Source organism: Nicotiana sylvestris, chromosome 1 (assembly GCF_000393655.2).
Source record: "Nicotiana sylvestris chromosome 1, ASM39365v2, whole genome shotgun sequence".
Classification (NCBI taxonomy): domain Eukaryota; kingdom Viridiplantae; phylum Streptophyta; class Magnoliopsida; order Solanales; family Solanaceae; genus Nicotiana; species Nicotiana sylvestris.
Window position 1 is genome coordinate 54,649,154 of NC_091057.1, and position 19,515 is coordinate 54,668,668.

Genomic DNA, 19,515 nt, shown 5'->3' on the forward strand with positions numbered 1-19,515 from the left:
TTTGCATAAGAACACAACCGAGACCAACTCTGGAGGCATCACAATACACTATGAACCCACCCGAACCGGTCGACAAGGTTAATACAAATGCAGTGGTCAACCTCTTCTTTAACTCTTGAAAACTCTGCTCACAAGCGTTTGACCACTGAAACTTAACTGATTTCTGAGTCAACTTAGTTAATGGAGCTGCAAGTGAGGAAAACCCCTCTACAAACCTTCTATAGTAGCCAGCTAACCCCAAGAAACTCCTGATTTCGGTTGGTGTTGTCGGCCTAGGCTAGTTTTTGACTGCTTCTGTCTTCTGAGGGTCTACTTTTATTCCTTCACTAGATACCACGTGGCCTAAGAATGCCACTGACTGCAACCAGAACTCACATTTTGAAAACTTCGCATAAAGCTCATTCTCCTTTAAGGTCTGCCAGGCTATTCTAAGGTATTCTGCATGATCTTCCTTGCTCTTAGAGTACACCAAAATATCATCTATAAATACAATAATAAAGGTATCCAGGAATGACTTGAAAACTCTGTTCATGAGGTCCATGAATGCAACTGGAGCATTTGTCAACCCGAAGGACATCACTAGAAATTCATAGTGCCCATAGCGAGTTCTAAAGGCTGTTTTAGATATATCCTCTTCTCTGGTTCTCAACTGATGGTACCCCGACCTCAAGTCTATTTTTGAAAAGTACTTTGCACCCTGAAGTTGATCAAATAAATCATCAATTCTTGGCAGTGGGCACTTGTTCTTAATGGTAACTTTATTTGAGTGCCGATAGTTGACGCATATTCTGAGAGACCCATCTTTCTTTTTGACAAACAAGACCGGGGCACCCCACGGTGAAATACTCGGCCTGATGAAGCCCTTGTCAAGAAGGTTATTTAACTGCTCTCTCAACTCATTAAGTTCTGCTGGAGCCATACTATAAGGAGGTATAGATATAGGCTGAGTGCCTGGCATAAGATCAATACCAAAGTCTGTGATTCTTTCAGGAGGAAGTCCAGGAAGGTCATCTGGGAAAACTTCTGGAAATTCTCTAACAACTGGCACTGACTGAAGAGCTGATGGTTCTGATTCTGGATTAATGATGTAAGCCAAATAGGCGAGACACCCCTTACCGATCATTCGTTGTGCCTTAAGGTAAGAAATAAACTTACCGACAAATGATGTTGAACTACCCTTCCACTCTAAGACTTCTTCATTTGGAAATTGGAACCTGACTATCTTGGCATGACAATCTAACATGGCATAGCAGGAAGATAACCAATCCATACCGATGATCACATCGAAATCCACCATTTCTAACTCTATGAGATCAGCTTTGGTGTGGCAACCTTGGACTGAAACTATACAACCTCTATAGACTCTTGTGACTTTCACTGACTCGCCAACTGGAGTAGATACTAGGAATGACTCACTAAGTTGTTCCAGTTCTAGCCCGAGGTTAATTGCAAAGTATGGAGTCACATATGAAAACGTTGAACCTGGATCCATTATGGAATAAGCATTATGTGAGTAGACTAGAAGTATACCTGTAATAACTTCTGCAGATGCCTTTGCACTCTGACGATCAAGTGTGGCAAACAAACGGGGTTATCCCCCTCCTTGAGTAACTTGATCTGCACCTCTGCCTGCCCCATGCCCAGCCTGATTATGAGAACCACGAGCCTGGGATGGTACAACTGCAGTAGCTGAGGAACTAGAAGGACGAGTTGATCCACCACTGAAATTACGTCGCAACTTTGGGTCGTTGGCCTTTATATGACCAATGTCTCCACAATGATAGCAACCATGAAATCCGAGCTTGCACTGACCTAAATGTTGCCGCTTACATGTTCCACAAAGACCTTGTTGGTGTGAATATTGCTCAATATGACTCTGGCTATGTGAGGATGATGTCCAAAAATTCTAATTATGGCGAGACTGATTTCCATAACTTTGAGTACGTTTGAAGGAAAACCCACCACCTGACTGATGACTAGATTGAGCTGGTGCTGATGACTCCTTATTAGAGGAATCCCTTCCACCTCTGCTGGATGTACCATTAAACCTGCCCACTGTCCGGGCTTTCTTGTTATGCTCTTTTTCTTCTCTCCTTTGTTGTTTGTCTTTTCCTAAGTGCTTGGCGAATCCCACAACAGAGGAAAAAGCTGTCATTCCTACCGCTACAGCTGATGCCGTATCCTTAATATGGTAAGCCAAACCGCCAACAAACCTGCGAATCTTTGCTTTTTCTGTCTTAACCATGTGAGGAGCATGCTTAGCTAGCTTTATGAATTCCATGTAGTACTCTTGCACACTTTTATTCCCTTGCTTGAGCTATTCGAACTCTGTAGCCTTAGCTTCACTATCCTTTTCCGGGATAAAGTTAGCCATGAAGGTTTCTTCAAATTCTTCCCAAGTAGGCAGATCATCATCTTTATCTCTTTCCTTTTCCCACATCTCAAACCAAGCGCCAGCCACATCTCTAAGCTGGTAAGCAGCCAGCTCCACAACTTCATCATCAAATACTTTCATCACTCGGAGGACTTTCTTGACACCCTCCAGCACAACATTGGATCTTCATCAACTATAGAACCATGGAACATTGGAGGACTCAACTTCAAAAATTCATTCACTCTTGAGGACTCAGAATTGTTCTGTCTATTTGATTGAGGTGGAATCTCATCTCTTCTCTCGTTCTGGTTGGCCATAAAGGCTTTAAACATCTCCATAGCACTATTGATTGCATTAAACATCTGACCCACCTCTGGGGATATAGTTGTCTGAGTTGGAGCTGCTGTTGGGGGCGGCACTGGATCCTAAGGTACTTGCTCATCATTATCCACCCCTTCTTCACGTTCAACTCGGGGTACTTGGACCCCTTTTGTGGATCTACCCTTCCTTTTCTGAGTTAAAGCCTTCTTAGTTTTGCCTTGAGCCACGATAGTAACAATAGTTTCTTGAGCAATATCCTGAGTGTCGGTGTCAGAGTTGCAAGTACTAGTCATTTCTACGAGTTTTGGAGAAACGAATACATTAGATATATAATTTCTTAGAGGTAGGATCTACTGCACGATCTAAAGTATGAAAAAAATGAGATTTTTCCTAAATAGCCTACTGTTTATAAGTATGGCGCGCTTCATACCCATAAACAAGACTCTACTAACACGGCTTCATAGACCCCTAGGACTCCATAAACCTGAGGCTCTGATACCAAGTTTGTCACGACCCATTTTCTGAACAAGCCGGGACCGACACTTGATCACTAAACATGACCGAACGAACCATCTCTGCTTATCAAATCTATTATAACTCCAAACTTTATATGCAACAAGGCAATACTCCTACCAAATACTTTTGATTAATTTAAATATTTAAATAAATCAATTCCAAAACTTTATTCGCAGTAACTACTGAATTACTGCTAAGTTATTATCAAAAACATCCGAGTCTTAACCCAACGACTATGTCTATAAAGCCTCTACTGATAAACTAACGCACTGCTCAGGATATGAAATTTCCTGGTCAGTTCTCTAAGTAAATAAAAAAATAACTAAATAAAGATGACTCAAAGGAATACTCCACGAACAAAAGCGGAGCTCACCAATAACACTGGAAGAGAAGGAAGCCCTAACTCGTAGCCTGCTCGCCTGTAAAATCGGTTCCTATGTTGTACTGCAGACCAAAGTAGGTTCCCAAAAGAGAACGTCAGTACCATCCATTGTACTCAGTGAGTCTCAACAACAAGGGACGAAACTTTAATACAATACACATTACGAGCAAGGAATCTAAATGCATAGAAAACATAAAGCCTCTAAGAACAATTATAAAATAATTGCATAATAGCAGTTTATGAATATTATAAAAGAAATTCTTTTCTTTTTTCTTAAAAAAATTACTTCTCTTTATACTTTGGGAGTTCCAACTATCCTGACTTAATTATGTCTCAGTCACCGTGTGATCGGCATGGGTGCGATCCCAACCTGATCGATAGGCCCAATCCACGAGGTGTCACTTGCTTCATGGTTCTCAACGCTCATGTATCATACCTTAGCATGACTAAGTAAATTCTCAGCAACGAGACCCTCGGCTTGTGTGCTCCCTACTTTGGCACAAGTAGTTTCAGGAAGTCAACGCCTTGGTCAGGACCCTCGGTCTGGACGATGACCCCTTCTCAGAATAAAGGATACTCCCAAAAATCTTTTCTTTCTAAAACTTCTTCTTGTGACTTTTCAAGTCTAAATCTTTTCTTTTTGGAACATCATGTACATGCTCATGCTGGTATCCTTAAATGTAAAGCATGACATAAGAATGAAATAAACATCTAAAAATATTTCTAAAGATTCTTGCTTCTTCATAAATTTTCAACATGAAAATAGCATATAAGAATAACACAAAAAACTGAAAATTTATGCACATATATCATAATAAATCATCTAAACTTTTGCTAGAACAATTCTAAGTTAAAAGGTACTCACTCGTTCCAATTAAGTAAATATAAACTCTTTTAAGCAATTCATCAAACACCTTGTATGCGTGCTTTTATGAGTTAAACTACTTTAGTAAAGGGTTGTATCAACTCACCTCAAAACTTCTCGAGCCAATACGTAGGCCCCAGTCCAATTGACACCAGTCTAACAATCGATTCTACAACAACCAGTGCATTTTAATTAATTTTAAAGTTTCGCACCTAAACACAGAACTTTACTGTTGATATAGAGAAAGAAGGGAATTAACTATTCAATTCTTACCTATTACTACTTAGGGTAATTGACAATAGAAAATTTTATATACCTGAATTCACGAATAAGTGATTTGTAAAGAACCCTAGATTTTCCGTTACCTGCGTGATAAGAAACCTCTGTTTCGTAAGCGAACTATTTTGCTTTTCGTTTAAGCCTTTTTCTTCCGTTCTTTTTGATGTATGACAGAACGTTGGTTCTGATTCTCTTAAGGCCCGGAGCCTTTTGTTTCCAACAACCCTTTTATGGGCTTTTAGGCCTTTTCCTTTTTTTTTTTTAAAACTTAACTAGTAATTAATGATACCCACTTTTAATAATTAATATATTAAAATTATTAATATTTCCTATTTGTATATCCAATTATTTAAATGTGTGTGTGTATATATATATATATATATATATATATATATATATATATATATATATATATTTCACTATAGGCAATAATAATAATAATAATAATAATTTAATTCTATAATTAGTGTGTCTCGAAACTTTTATAACTTTGAGGAGTGTTACAGAATAGGTCTGCCGGGAAGATCAATATGAAATGCTTCAATAATTTCCCTAACATAATCTCTGATTTGTTTGCATATAAGTTCAATAGGTAGACATTTCTTTTTGATTAAATTTATTTTGCGCTTTCCATGTCCGTTAGAAATATTTTGAAAATATAAGTTGTACAGGCAGCACTTCCTGCCCCATTAAAACATAAACCCCCGTCTCCTTTTCTTTAAGATATCAACCGCTCTAAGCAAAGCTTTGAAGTTCATGCATCGGTAAAGTAATCGACCAACTCCTTTTTTTTTTTTTGGCACAAGTCGCTCTCACCTTTTTATTTGCAAAATAAGTTGATTTCGTGCCACTGTTTAGGTTTTGACTTCATTTAATTAAGTTTTAAAAAATAATCTACAGGTCAGAACATGGAGCTTGTGGGTTAGAACTTCGCCACAAATCTTGATGGCTCGTTATAAGTTCTGATGGTTGCTAACTTAATTGGTTAGAAATCTTGACGGATTGTTAGGATTTTAGTATTGTGTCATCATTTTGGAACAAATTGTAACAAGTTCTGATGGGTAGGTAAAAGTTGTCCTGCCACAAGTCTTGACAGAAGATATTTAGTACAAATTACGTCATGGCTCACAACTCAGAAGCAAATTGTTCACAAGTCCTGATGGTTTGCACAAATTATGTTATAATTTTGGTGCAAATTGTTCACAAATTGTAATGGATCAATAGTATTTGCCTATGTAGAAATTTCTCCAACACGTTTTTGCTTCGAATTGATCCAAATCACCTCCAAATGATTCCAAATTTGTTATCCAACCTTCTATTACCAATTACAACAGTTTTCAATAGTTAAATTCCACCCGAACCTTCAAAATTAATAGATCTACTTTATCTTATTTAACAGTTAAAGCTCAATAAAATTTAACAATGGTGCTCTTCAAGTTTCTTCGATCAAATCAATCACAAATAAGAAATGGGTCTCAAATTTTTACAACACATATAAAGAAGAAAAAAAGGAGGAAGAAAGAGGAGAAAAAGAAGGAGAAATTCCAACAGTATATCCATATTTGCAAACTTTTAAAAAAAAATTAGGGACAAAAATCAAATAGGCGTTAGGCGTAAGAACATCGTGTGCAATTTCTCGACTGACCTAGCTGCTTCTCTTTAGGAGCGTCTTCATATAAAAAAAAAAATGTAAGAAGGTGGGATTTGACTTTTATGCTCCACTTTTGCGTAGTGACACTTTGCAAAGATAGTGATCACTTATGAACTTCGCCATTGCTATGTTGTTCCAACAATGTGAAATAAATATATGAAATATATCCCCCTTTACATATTTAACATTTTTTAGTTGAAGATGTGTTTAAATTGGAAACCTTATTTGAACAGACTCTAATACTTTACATTTTCCAATAAATGATTATCAATTAATACTGTAGTAGTTTTGAACTTTGATTAGATTTTTCCTTGAGGCAGCTCTTCTGGACCCTTCAAAATATGCATAACCCCGTCTCGTTTTTCATGATATCAACTACTCTAAGCAAGTATTGCATCACGAGAACTTTGGCATTGAAGTTCACGCATTTGGAAAGTATTCGGCAAAGAATAGAAAAAATGGGTTAATAATATTAACATGTGTATTTGAAAGATTGTCCTAAGCTAAACAACATATTTATCCGCATCTGAAAAGAATTCGGTAAGCTTGAGATACTTGATAATACATATAAAAGGAATTGAACCTTCGTAAGGATGACACACTTTTATTTGGGTTCTGCTTTCGGGACAGAGCCCTATGACTCGAGAGTGTCATGTATGACATTACGATCTAAATCAATATACGTAAGATAATGCGTAATATATTTTGCTAAGAACCAAGACTCATGAGCAGTGGCGGAGCCAAATTTTTTATTAAGGGGAATCAAAATATAAAGAAATAAATTCACCAAGAAGTTAAGGGGTGTCATTATATAATATATATACATATTTTAAGAAAAAATTATCAAATTAAACAATACTCCCTCCGCTTCAATTTATGTGAACCTATTTCCTTTTTAGTCCGTGCCAAAAAGAATGACTTCTTTCCCTATTTGGAAACAATTTACCTTTATGTAATGATTTATAGCCACACAAAATATATGTGCTTCATTTTACACCACAAATTCAAAAGTCTTCTCTCTTTTCTTAACTCCGTGTCCAGTCAAATGGGTTCACATAAATTGAAATGGTGGGAGTATAATTTGCTGATGAAAGGGTGTCAGTTGACACCCCTTGGATGTATGTGGCTTCGCCGGTACTGCTCACGAGCGACCCTGATCACCCCCTCCCCCCTTTTTTTCCTTCTTTGTACACCTTCACCTTTTCATTTGTGGGGTGAAACATTAGAAAAGCTTTGACTTGTGCTTTCTTGGGTGGGAATAGCGCCAATTATCAGTGATGTTTTGCATAAGTAAAGCTTTTGTCCATATTGAGCCTTAATGGAACTAATAAAACCTAGCAGCAATGTCAATGAGCTTCCTTAACAGTGATTTATTGCATTTGTTAAGCATTACATTTTCTATTTCATCAGCATCCTTTACTATCCTTGCACCGATGGTGGGGAGCTCAACACTAATCTGCCTCATTTCCCCCATCCACTTAGTCAATATTCTACCTTCCATTATGCATGCATATGGCAAGCTTTTGCAAATTTCTCTCTCTCTCTTTTTTTTTTTTCATTTTAAATCGGGATATTATCACTTTTAATCCGCACCAGAAACTATTTACATTCGGTAGATGAAAAAGTGTATAATATTTTTATAATTTTTGTATATAATATACAGAGTGTATATATACAAAAAAATATACATTTTTCTGCTATTATTTTGAGAGCAGCTATATAGTGTCATTTTCCCTTTTAAATAACAGTACCGTCCAACCAAACTTGCATGTATATCAGCTATGTTATTGGGTATCTCCTACTTCCTATCAACACATATATCAAATAATCCTGTCTATCAAAACCTACATACGTGAAAAGGATCATTTATATTTTCTATGATGACGGAATTTAAATTTTGGTCTTTAATGTCATGATCTTTTACCCATCGCCAAATCATACCTCTTGAGCTCTAGTTTCTAATTCCTAGTGTCAATAAGCAGAACTTATTGATGTTTCACAATCAAGATGACCCTTACTATAATATAAAGTAAAATATAAGAGAGTTCCACGTAACAAAGGTTAGGTCATGCTGTTTTAGTCACCAAAAAGTAAAAAAGGGTGAGCTCATACAATATAAAAAAGTAGATGATGATTTCATTTTTTTCTTTAATTAATGTCCACTATTTGAGACTTCCAAAACATACGCTCTCTCCATTTGGTTAAAAGAACTGCAAAAATGAAGTCAATACGATTGGTCCTTATTCTGCTTGTAATATTTATTCTTAGAAAAACATAAGTCTAGGCTCCTATTCCTATATTATTGGATTCATTATCATCAATTCATCATCATTACAAAACATCACACTTAGCCATAAAAAATGTAATCGTGGGTACGTAGCGCGAAGTGCTTTGACCAATTCATTGTGCACTTAGTACTCTACAATGTTAAAATCGAATTGAACATTACTTGTAGGGTTATGATGGGTACTTATCATCATTATCTCTAAATCAAAGGATCATTGACTTTGTGTAGCCATGTAGGTTTTTGCTTCTTACTTTTTCTGTCTTCTTTTAAACAATCTCTTTTGTTACCTTTGCTTATCAACAGTTACAACAATAATCTGCCCAACTATAAATAACACTCATATTCCAGATACAGAAGCAAAGAAATTCTACTATTGAACTACCAAAAAAATAGAATGAACTAGATAATGAATCATACAACAATAACAATCCAGTATAATTTCGCAAGTAGGGTTTGGGAAGGGTAGTGTATACGCCGACCTTACCCCTACCCTAAATGATAGCAAGAGAGGTTGTTTCTGATAGACTCTCGACTTAAGAAGATGAAAAAAGACAAATCAGAATAAATTTAAAATGAATCATTCATATTTTAAATGAGTAGAATAGATATAAAAGATTCATATATACGACGTCCTAACTAGTTTGGGATATAAGTATTTGTTATTACTGTCTCTTTGTTGCCAATTTTTCTTTTTTGCTAGTTGTGGGAAATTCTTTCTCAATCTTTTTTTGTTTATAATGGAGAAATTTCCAAACATCATTTCACGTTTTCATAAATTAATCTCTTTTCATCATCAGAATGAACTTGATTTCCGACCAATTGTATTGCATTACCATAAGGAAACGATTTTTTTTTTTTTTTTTTTGAAAAAGGGCCATTTGTGGACAGTTCGCGCCTCTATGCCTTTTTGCTTAAATATCAGGTTTTCATTTATGGTAGAGTTCAAATTCGTAATATGCATCTAACCTACATATTCATACGTTGTGCTCTTACTGTTAGACCTAAGCCTTAGGGGCCTAAACTCTCTTTCACTCTTTTATGAAGGCCTGTAACATATTGATGTTTTTTTTCTTTTGATAAATTGGACATTTATTTAATAATAAGAAGTGCTAGGGATTACATAAGATATGACCCTGGGGATCACTACTATTGGTTAATAATCCATACATGGCATGTTGATTACCAACTTTTGCTAGATGACTACAAGTAGAAACGGAGATTGTTTTAATATAAACATTTCTATCCTTGTCTGCCAGTATCCTGGCCAAGACAAAGGGTGGAGAAAAATACAAATGACCTAATTTATTGAAAACAGTAAGGGACTTTGCATATTTTGTCAAGAGAGGGCTACTTCATTGCCTTGTCTGAAATTATGTTGGATCACCACCATGCTCATTTTTTATTTATATATGATTCATGTTGCTTTTAAATTAAGTAGATAAAATCAATTTCATCGTTCGTTTTGATAAAGTACGAAAATCCCCAAAGAAAATGTTGTTTAATATATCTGCGTGCTAAAAGTAATAACGCTTTGCATATCAAATATCTCAGTAGATTTAGTTTGGTTTTAGTTTGGTTTTGCTTTAAAGTTTCTTTTCTCTAAGAGGTTGCTGAAAGTTTTGAGAAAGGCCTTAAAGCTAAAAAGTTGAGTTTTGACCAAAGGGTATCATGTAATTACAAAACATATAATTATATATTTTGTGGTAGAAAGTAAAGTTAATTTTCATAGTGCCCAAGAAAACAAAACCTAAGAATTTGGGTGGAAGATTTTTTGAAAAGATGTTCTCTAATACTTTTGTGTTCATAGACTAATTCTTTCCTTTTAATTAATAATTCTTCTTATCCACACTTTTTAATTTTCCTTTTCCTTTTTCTAAAAGCGTTTACATGATTTCAACTTCCACGACACTCTGGAAAAGAGATGAAGTGGACTCATTCTCAAACCTTCTATATATTTATTAATTTTGTATATTAAAAGTTAGTGCTTATATCATATTGTGGTGGAGAATATGGATATAAGGCGTTAAAATTGACATATCAACTAACTTATTGGAAAAGCTATAGCAAATATTATATTGATACTCGCGTCAATTCGCGCACATCTTGACTTTTTAATAGGATATTTGCTATCTCAGCACAAGCATCGAACAATTCTACCGATTAAGATTTGGATAGATAAAAAAAAAATTATGTAACATTTATTGCTTCAGCTAAAATTTGAACCTTAAACCTCACAATATTTTGTTGATACTCTGTCAACGCCTTTTCAAATATTTTTATATTTCTATTTTATTTCCCATTAAGGCAGGTTTTGGGGAGGGGAGGATAAAACTTTACTACCCTGTTTGCTATCTCTCATTTTTCTTCGTTAACTTTCTTGAAAGAGCTGGAATCCAGTGTCTTCCCAATTGCATTCAAATAATATAGGATGAAGAAAATTAGAGTATACTGATGAGTGCATATCAAGGGTTTAATTTGATATATTTTATGTGATTACTAGTTATTTTTTGAGTAATTTTGGTGACAATTTTCTAAACCAATTGCATTCAAATAATATAGAATGAAGAAAATTAGAGTATACTGATGAGTGCATATCAAGGGTTTAATTTGATATATTTTATGTGATTACTAGTTATTTTTTGAGTAATTTTGGTGACAATTTTATTAGAAAATTCACTTTATGTTTTTTTTAATGTGTAGACAAGTTTCGAGTTTAGAAGAAAAGGTAAAAGTGTTCAAGACTATACAAAAGATAGCAATAAAGAGTTTTTGATTATTGAATACAATATTTTAAGTCAAATAGCGACAAGTAATGAAGATTCAAGCAATGCATATTGCAATTTAGAGTTTGAAGCAATAATTTTTTTCTACTAGAAACACATGACCCGACTTTCAACAGAAGCTATATCCTACCCTATAAGGACTTTTATCATTATTCTTGAAGGAAGATGTATAGCTTTAAGAGGCCAAGTTGTCAAAATATATTTATTTTGAAAAGTACTTTTGAAAAAAAACTGTTTGTGTTTCGTCAATTCATTTAAGAACTACTTTTTACAACATTTAATAAATAAATTGTGTTTGGCCAATCTTTCTAAAAAGTGCTTTTGAGTATCAAATTACTAAAATGGATAATACCAAGGTCTTATAATTTTTTAAAATAGAAAAATAAACTTAAATATTTACTTTTTTTTTATTTTTTTATTTTATTTGATTAAAATATAGAGCATAAAGTAAACAAACATATTAAATATTTAAATCAATTTTACATATAGTATAATTATACCAAAGCATATGATATTATTTAGTATAATTACTTATTGTTATATGATGATCCGAATAATTAAAATAACATCATTCAGTATAAATTAGAAGTCTATCCACGAATTACTATATATTGATAATCTGTAACGACCCGGCCGGTCGTTTCATGAGTTACCGCTCTGTTTTCCCTATTTCTGTTTCTTTATGTGTTGTTTAGCTGTATTATGTGGTATCGGGTTGGTTGGTTCGGGTTCGGAGTGATTTTGGAGAGGTATGCGACACTTAGTCTCTTTTGAGTAAGCTTAAGCTGCAAAAGTCAACCGGATGTTGACTTATGTGTAAAAGGTCTTGGATATGAATTCTGATGGTTCGGATAGCTCCGTTAGGTGATTTTGGGCTTAGGAGCGTGTTCAGAATGTAGTATGGAAGTCCGTGGTAGATTTAGGTGTGAATTGGCGAAATTGAAATTTTGGTATTTTTTCGGTCGCTAGTGAAAATTTTGATATCGAGGTCGAAATGGAATTCCAAAAATGGGAGTAGGTTCGTTGTGTCATTTGGGACGTGTGTGCAAAATTTCAGGTTATTCGGATAAGGTTTGATATGTTTTTGGATCGGTTGCGAAATTTGAAAGTTTCTAAGTTCTTAGGCTTGAATCCGAGGTCGATTTGGTGTTTCGATGTTATTTTGAGTGTTCCAAAGGTTGGAATTAGTTGGAATAGTGGCATATGACTTGTTGGTATCCTTGGTGGAGGCCCCGAGGGCCTCAGGATGAATTCGGATGGCTAACAGAAGGATTTGGAATTTGGTTGAGCAGCTGAACTTTGTTGTGTCTGTCATTTCTGCACCGGCAGATTGGGGACCGCAGGTGCGAGCCTCGCAGAAGCGAGATTGGGACGCATATGCGGAGAGTTGAGGAGCTGAAGAGAACCACAAGTGCGCACAAGGACCGCACCTGCGAGACCACAGGAGCGGGAAGCTGACCGCAGAAGCGAAAACTCCAGGGTTAACTGAAAACCGCACTTGCGATGGTTTTTTCATAGGTGCGGCGTCGTAAAAGCGACTCTGAGGCCGTAGATGCGGAAAACACTGGACAGAAGGTATAAAAAGGCCTTCTTCGCGAATTTTGCTAAGTTTCTCCATTTTTGAAGACGGGAATTGAGCTTGGGCAGTGATTTCTCAAGAAGATCAAGGGTTATCAGTTGGGTAAGCCACTTAAGCTTTATTACTTGTGTTTATGACCATTTTTCCATTGTTTAATCATGGCGTTAATGAAAATTAGGGAAGAAAGTTGGGAAATTAGGGCTTGAAATTGGAGAATTTAAATTGGGGATTTGAGGTCCGATTTTGATGTTCTTAGTATGTATAGACTCGTGGGAGGATGAGGATTCTTGTGATGTAATTTTTGTCGAATTTCGAGAAGTGGGCTCGGAGGTCGGGTTTGGCCAATTTCAGAATTTTTGAGTTAATTTCATAATTTTCATATGGGTTTCATTCCTTTTAGCATATTGATGATAATATACTGATTTTGATTAGATTTCGGGGTATTTGGACGTCGAATCGAGAGGCAAGGGCGTCGCGGGCTAGAGTTTGGCTTAGCTTGATGTAAGTAATACTTCCAAACTTGGTTCTGAGGGTTCGAAACCCCGAACTATGTGTTCTATGACTACTATTGAGGTGATGCAAATGACAAGTGACAGGCGTGTGGGTGTGCACCATGAGAATTGCGTCCTGGATCATTCCATGGCACCGCTTAGTAACTCTTTCTTGTTGATATCCGTGTTTCTATCATGTGATTAAGTAAATGTGTTGTAAAAACATGCTAGATATCCCGTTAGGGCTTCACGCCGATACTGTTGAGACCTGAGTGGTCATTTCCTGCTATCATCTCATTACATTCATAGATATTTTGTACTTTGTCTTGCTCATGCATATCATATCATGTCTCAGTCTCAGTTATTATTATTTGGCACATCATATCATTATTTCAGGCTAGTTTCATGACATTGTAAGCCCGTGTATGTGAGACTGGAGAGTGATAACTGAGTGAGGCTGAGAGCCTGATTGTGAGTGATAGTTATGGGATCGGGTTGCACTTCGTAGCGGTTATGTTGATGATTATGATAGTTCTTGGGCTGTAAGAGCCCCTCCGGAGTCTATAACACACCCCCAGTGAGCGCAATTAATTATATTCAGGGATGGATCTTCCCTTGGTATGGAGATGGATCTTCTCCATGAGGCTGGTTGGCCTGTTCCTCGTTACTGGAGACCGATGGTCTGTGATGTGTATATCTTCCAGGATGGATCTTCCTTGGGCCGTTGTCACGACCCGAATTTTTCATCCTTGAGAGTCGTGATGACGTCTACTAATGAAAGCTAGGCAAGCCAACTATTTGAACAATTTACCTTTTTCCCATTTTAACCCTTTAACAATTATGAAACAATAGCTTATCAATACCGGAATTTAAACAAGCGGAAGAAACAATAAAACCATTTGAATATATCCAATACAACTTCTTAAATAAAGACTACCCAGAACTGGTGTCGCAACTTCGCAGACGGTCTAGGGATACTACAAACAAAGTCTGAAAAATAAACAATACACTGTTTCTGAAATACGTAAATGAAACAGGATGAAGGGATAGAGGGAGACGCTAGGGTCAGCGGACGCCTGCAGGACTACCTTCGATCTCCGTATGGACTGAAGGCAGCCACCCAAATCTAATGTCCAAAAGCTGCTGCGCCGGGATCTGCACACAGCGTAGAGTGTAATATCAGCACAACCGACACCATATGCTGGTAAGTGCTTAGCCTAACCTCGGCGAAGGAGTGACGAGGCTAGGACCAGAATACCAAATAAACCTGTGCAGTTAAATCTTATACGGCGGAAGAGAAGAATAATAATGTACAGTTAAATATGGGAGAGGGAAACATGCTGCGGGGAACATCAATTAAGAATAAAAAGAAAACGGGTAAATACAAGGAACACCATATCTCAATTATCAGCAAGAATCACGAATCAAACAAGTGCACGACATCACCCTTCGTGCTTTTACTCTCGTCGTTACCAAAAGAAATCAATATAAATTGCACGGCATCACCTTCATGCTCTTACTCTTGTCCTCACCATGAAATCAATATAATCGACCTAGAATTGTACATCCTGCGGCACGACATCACCCTTCGTGCTTTACACTCTTCCTCACAAAATCATATACGGCATCACCCTTCGTGCTTTAACACTCTCTCACCAAAAAAAATACACGGCATCACTCTTCGTGCTTTAACACTCTTCCTCACCCAAACAACAATCATAAGCAATAAGGCAAGGAAATAAGTAAGATTTCAATAAAATCCCGGCAAGGGAACAATAGTTCAACAATCAAATCCCGGCAAGAAAACAATATCAAAAGCATCAACATCCCGGCAAGGGAAACAATATAATAATTCTTTTCTCTTTTTCACTTTTACTTTACAACTCACTTCACAACTTGATCCAATGCTCTATGAAGTACCAATGCCAATTATACTTCCACAATTCATTATACAACTTGAGCCAATGCTCTTCGATACTCAAATACCACTATTTCCTCCACAAACTTTACTCAACAATAGAAATCATCACAAAAGGCATGAATAATACAAACAGAGCCATAATAATCATAATACAAGACTCACGGGCATGCTTGACACCAACACATAGATACTCGTCACCATGCCTATACGTCGTACTCAACAAATATCACATAGCAAATAGGACTCGACTCGTAATCCCTCAAGCTAAGGTTAGACCAAACACTTACCTCGATGCCATGAACACAATTCAAGTCTCAACTATCGCTTTACCTCTTGATTACACCACTAATTCGCTCGTATCTAGCCACAAGTTACTTAATTATATCAATAAATGCTAAATGAATCAATTCTAATGCATGAAAATAAGTTTTCTAAAGTTTTTCCCAAAAAGTCAAAAATTGCCCCCAGGCCCACATGGTCAAAACCCGAGGCTCGAACCAAGACCCGATTACCCATTCCCCCATGAACCCAAATATATAATTTGTTTTGAAATCAGACCTCAAATCGAGGCCCAAATCCCCAAAATTTGAAAAACCTAGGTTCTACCCAAAACACCCAATTTTCCCCATGAAAACCTTTGATTTTGAGTTGAAATCATGTGAAAAGATGTTAAATATTGAAGAAAACGAGTTAGAAACAACTTACAATCGATTTGGAGAAGAAAGTTTCTTTGAAAAATTGCCCAAGAGAGTTTATGTTTAGAGAAGATATGAAAAATGGCTGAAAATGCGTCTAAGTGTTAATTAACTGGTCTCAGATGTCGCAATTGCGAACCCCTCAGAAATCTGATGTTGTCGCATTTGCGACTAAGTATCGCAATTGCTAATTCGCTTTTGCGATCTGATTGTCGCATTTGCGACCAAGGGAAATTCCAGGCCACTTCGCAAATGCGATGTGCCCTTCGCATTTGCGACACCGCTTTTGAGATGACCACGTCACATTTGCGACCCCAAGGCATACCAGGTCTCTTCACATTTGCGATGAATTTTCTCGAATTTGCGAGCCAAGCTTCACAAATGCGAAGCTTGCCGACCTGCAACATACCAACAAATTCCTAAGTTAAAATTCCACTCCGTGGCCCATCCAAAACTCACCCGAACCCTCGAGGCTCCAAACCAAACATGCACACCAACCTAGAAACATCATACAAACTTGCTCGTGCATTCAAATCACCAAAGTAACATCAACAACTATGAATTTAGCATCAAAATCATGAAATCACTTAAGAACATCAAATTTTCCAATTTTCTCAAATAAGGCTCGATTCATGTCATTTCAAGTCTGTTTCTTACCAAATTTCACAGACTCAACATAAATCACATATAAGACCTGTACCGAGCTCCAGAACTAGAATACGGGCCCAATATTATCAAATTCAAACATATTTTATTTCCAAAAACTCATAAATATTCCAAAAACAATTTTCTTTAAAAATTCATTTCTGGGGCTTGGGACCTCGGAATTCGATTCCGGGCATACGTCCAAGTCCAGGGTCCGTTTACCCAAAATATTGACTGAAGTCAACTTAAATTCATTTTAAAGGCAAAATTCATCATTTTCACAGATTTTCACATAATGGCTTTCCGGCTATGCGCCCGGATTGCGAACGCAAATCGAGGTGAGACAGAAAGAGGTTTTTAAGACCTTGGAACACAGAATTTATCTCTAAAACAAGTGATGACAAGGTCATCACATTCTCCACCTCTAAAACAACTGTTCGTCCTCGAACGAACATAAGAAGGAAGTACCTGAGTCGGGGAAAAGATGGGGATAACGGCTTCGCATATTGGACTCGGACTCCTAGGTCGATGCCTCAACAGGCTGACCTCTCCACTGATCACAAACAGAAGGAAAACTCTTTGATCTTAACTAACGAACCTACCGGTCTAGAATGGCTACCGGCTCCTCCTCATAGGACAAGTCCTTGTCCAACTGGACAATGCTGAAATCTAACACGCGGGATGGATCGCCGTGATACTTCCGAAGCATTGACACATGAAACACTGGATGCACGGCTGATAAGATTGGTGGCAACGCAAGTCTGTAAGCCCACCTCTCCCGCTCGATCAAGAATCTCCAATGGGCCAATGAACCTAGGGCTAAGCTTGCCCTTCTTTCCAAATCTCATCATGCCCTTCATAGGCGACACATGAAGCAATACCCGTTCACCGACTATGAAAGCCAAATGACGAACCTTACGGTCGGCATAACTCTTTTGCCTGGACTGATCTGTACGAAGCCTATCCTGAATGATCGTGACCTTGTCCAAGGCATCCTGTACTAGATCCGTACCCAACAACCGAGCCTCTCCCGACTCAAACCATTCAACTGGTGACCGACACTGCCTACTATACAAAGCCTCATAAGTAGCCATCTGGATACCCGACTGGTAGCTGTTGTTGTAGGAAAACTCTGCTAAAGGAAAAAACTGATCCCACAAGCCTCCATAGTCAATGACACAAGCTCGGAGCATATCCTCCAAAATCTGAATGGTCCACTCGGACTGCCCGTCCATCTGAGGATAAAACGCTATGCTCAACTCGACCCTTGTGCCCAAATCTCACTGAACTGCTCTCCATAAATGTGAGTTAAACTGCGTACCTCGGTCTGAGATGATAGACACAGGCATACCATAAAGAAGAACAATCTCCCGGATATAGATGTCAGCTAACCTCTCGGAAGAATAGAAGATTGCCACATGAATGAAATGTGCTGACTTGGTCAGCCTATCAACAATAACCCACACTGCATCAAACTTCCTCTGAGTTTGTGGGAGTCCGACAACAAGTCCATAGTAATACACTCTCATTTCCACTCAGGAATCTCAATTTTCTAGAACAAACCACCAGGCCTCTGATGCTCGTACTTTACTTGCTGACAATTCAAACATCGAGCCACATATGCAATGATATCCTTCTTCATCCTTCTCCACCAATAATGTTGCCGCAAATCCTGATACATCATAGCGACGCCCAGATGAATAGAGTATCGAGAACTGTGGGACTCCTCTAAAATCAACTCTCGAAGCCCATCCACATTTGGCACACAAACTCGACCCTGCAGCCTCAAAACTCCATCATCTCCTAAGGTAACCTGCTTGGCACCTCCGTGCTACACCGTGCCTCTAAGGACACACAAATGAGGATCATCATACTACTGATCTCGGATATGCTCCAATAATGAAGAATGGGCGACTGTGCAAGCTAGCACACAACTAGGCTCAGAAACATCCAACCTCACGAACTGATTGGCCAAAGCCTGAACATCCAAAGCAAGCGGTCTCTCACCGACCGGAATATAAGCAAGACTGCCCATACTAGCTAACTTCCTACTCAAAGCATCGACCACCACATTGGCCTTTCCCGGATGATATAAGATGGTGATATCATAGTCCTTTAATAGCTCCAACCACCTTCTCTGCCTCAAATTTAGCTCCTTCTACTTGAACAAATACTGAAGACTCTTGTGATCCATGAACACCTCACATGCCACGCTATACAGATAATGCCTCCAAATCTTTAACGCCTGAACAATGGATGCTAACTCAAAATCATGAACCAGATAGTTCTTCTCATGAATCTTCAACTGCCGTGAAGCATAGACAATGACCTTGCCATCCTGCATCAACACTACACCAAGTCCAATATGATATGCATCACAATAAACCGTATAAGGCCTTGAACCTGTGGGTAAAACCAACACCGGTGTCGTAGTCAAAGATGTCTTGAGCTTCTGAAAGCTCGCCTCACACTCGTCTGACCACTCGAACTGGGCACCCTTCTAGGTTAACCTGGTCATCAGGGCTGCGATAGATAAAAACCCCTCCACAAACTGATGATAGTAGCTTGCTAATCCCAAAAACTCTGGATCTCTGTAGCTGATGCTGGTCTAGGCTACTTCTTGACTACCTCTATCTTCTTCAGATCTACCTGAATACCTCTGCTAATACAATATGACCCAGGAATGCAACTGAACCTCAACCAGAACTCGCACTTCGAAAACTTGG

At 37.7% G+C, this 19,515-nt stretch overlaps 1 protein-coding gene across 1 annotated transcript; it reads right to left on the reverse strand.

Annotated features, from left to right (window-relative positions):
• Positions 1-1,591: 1,591 nt before the first annotated feature.
• On the reverse strand, positions 1,592-2,281 carry LOC138870125 (uncharacterized). The gene is made up of 2 exons (XM_070147788.1): positions 1,945-2,281; positions 1,592-1,845 (listed from the first exon to the last, which is right to left on the reverse strand). Exons 1-2 carry the CDS (start codon positions 2,279-2,281, stop codon positions 1,592-1,594), a joined length of 591 nt encoding a protein of 196 aa, XP_070003889.1.
• Between the last annotated feature and the right edge of the window lie 17,234 nt (positions 2,282-19,515).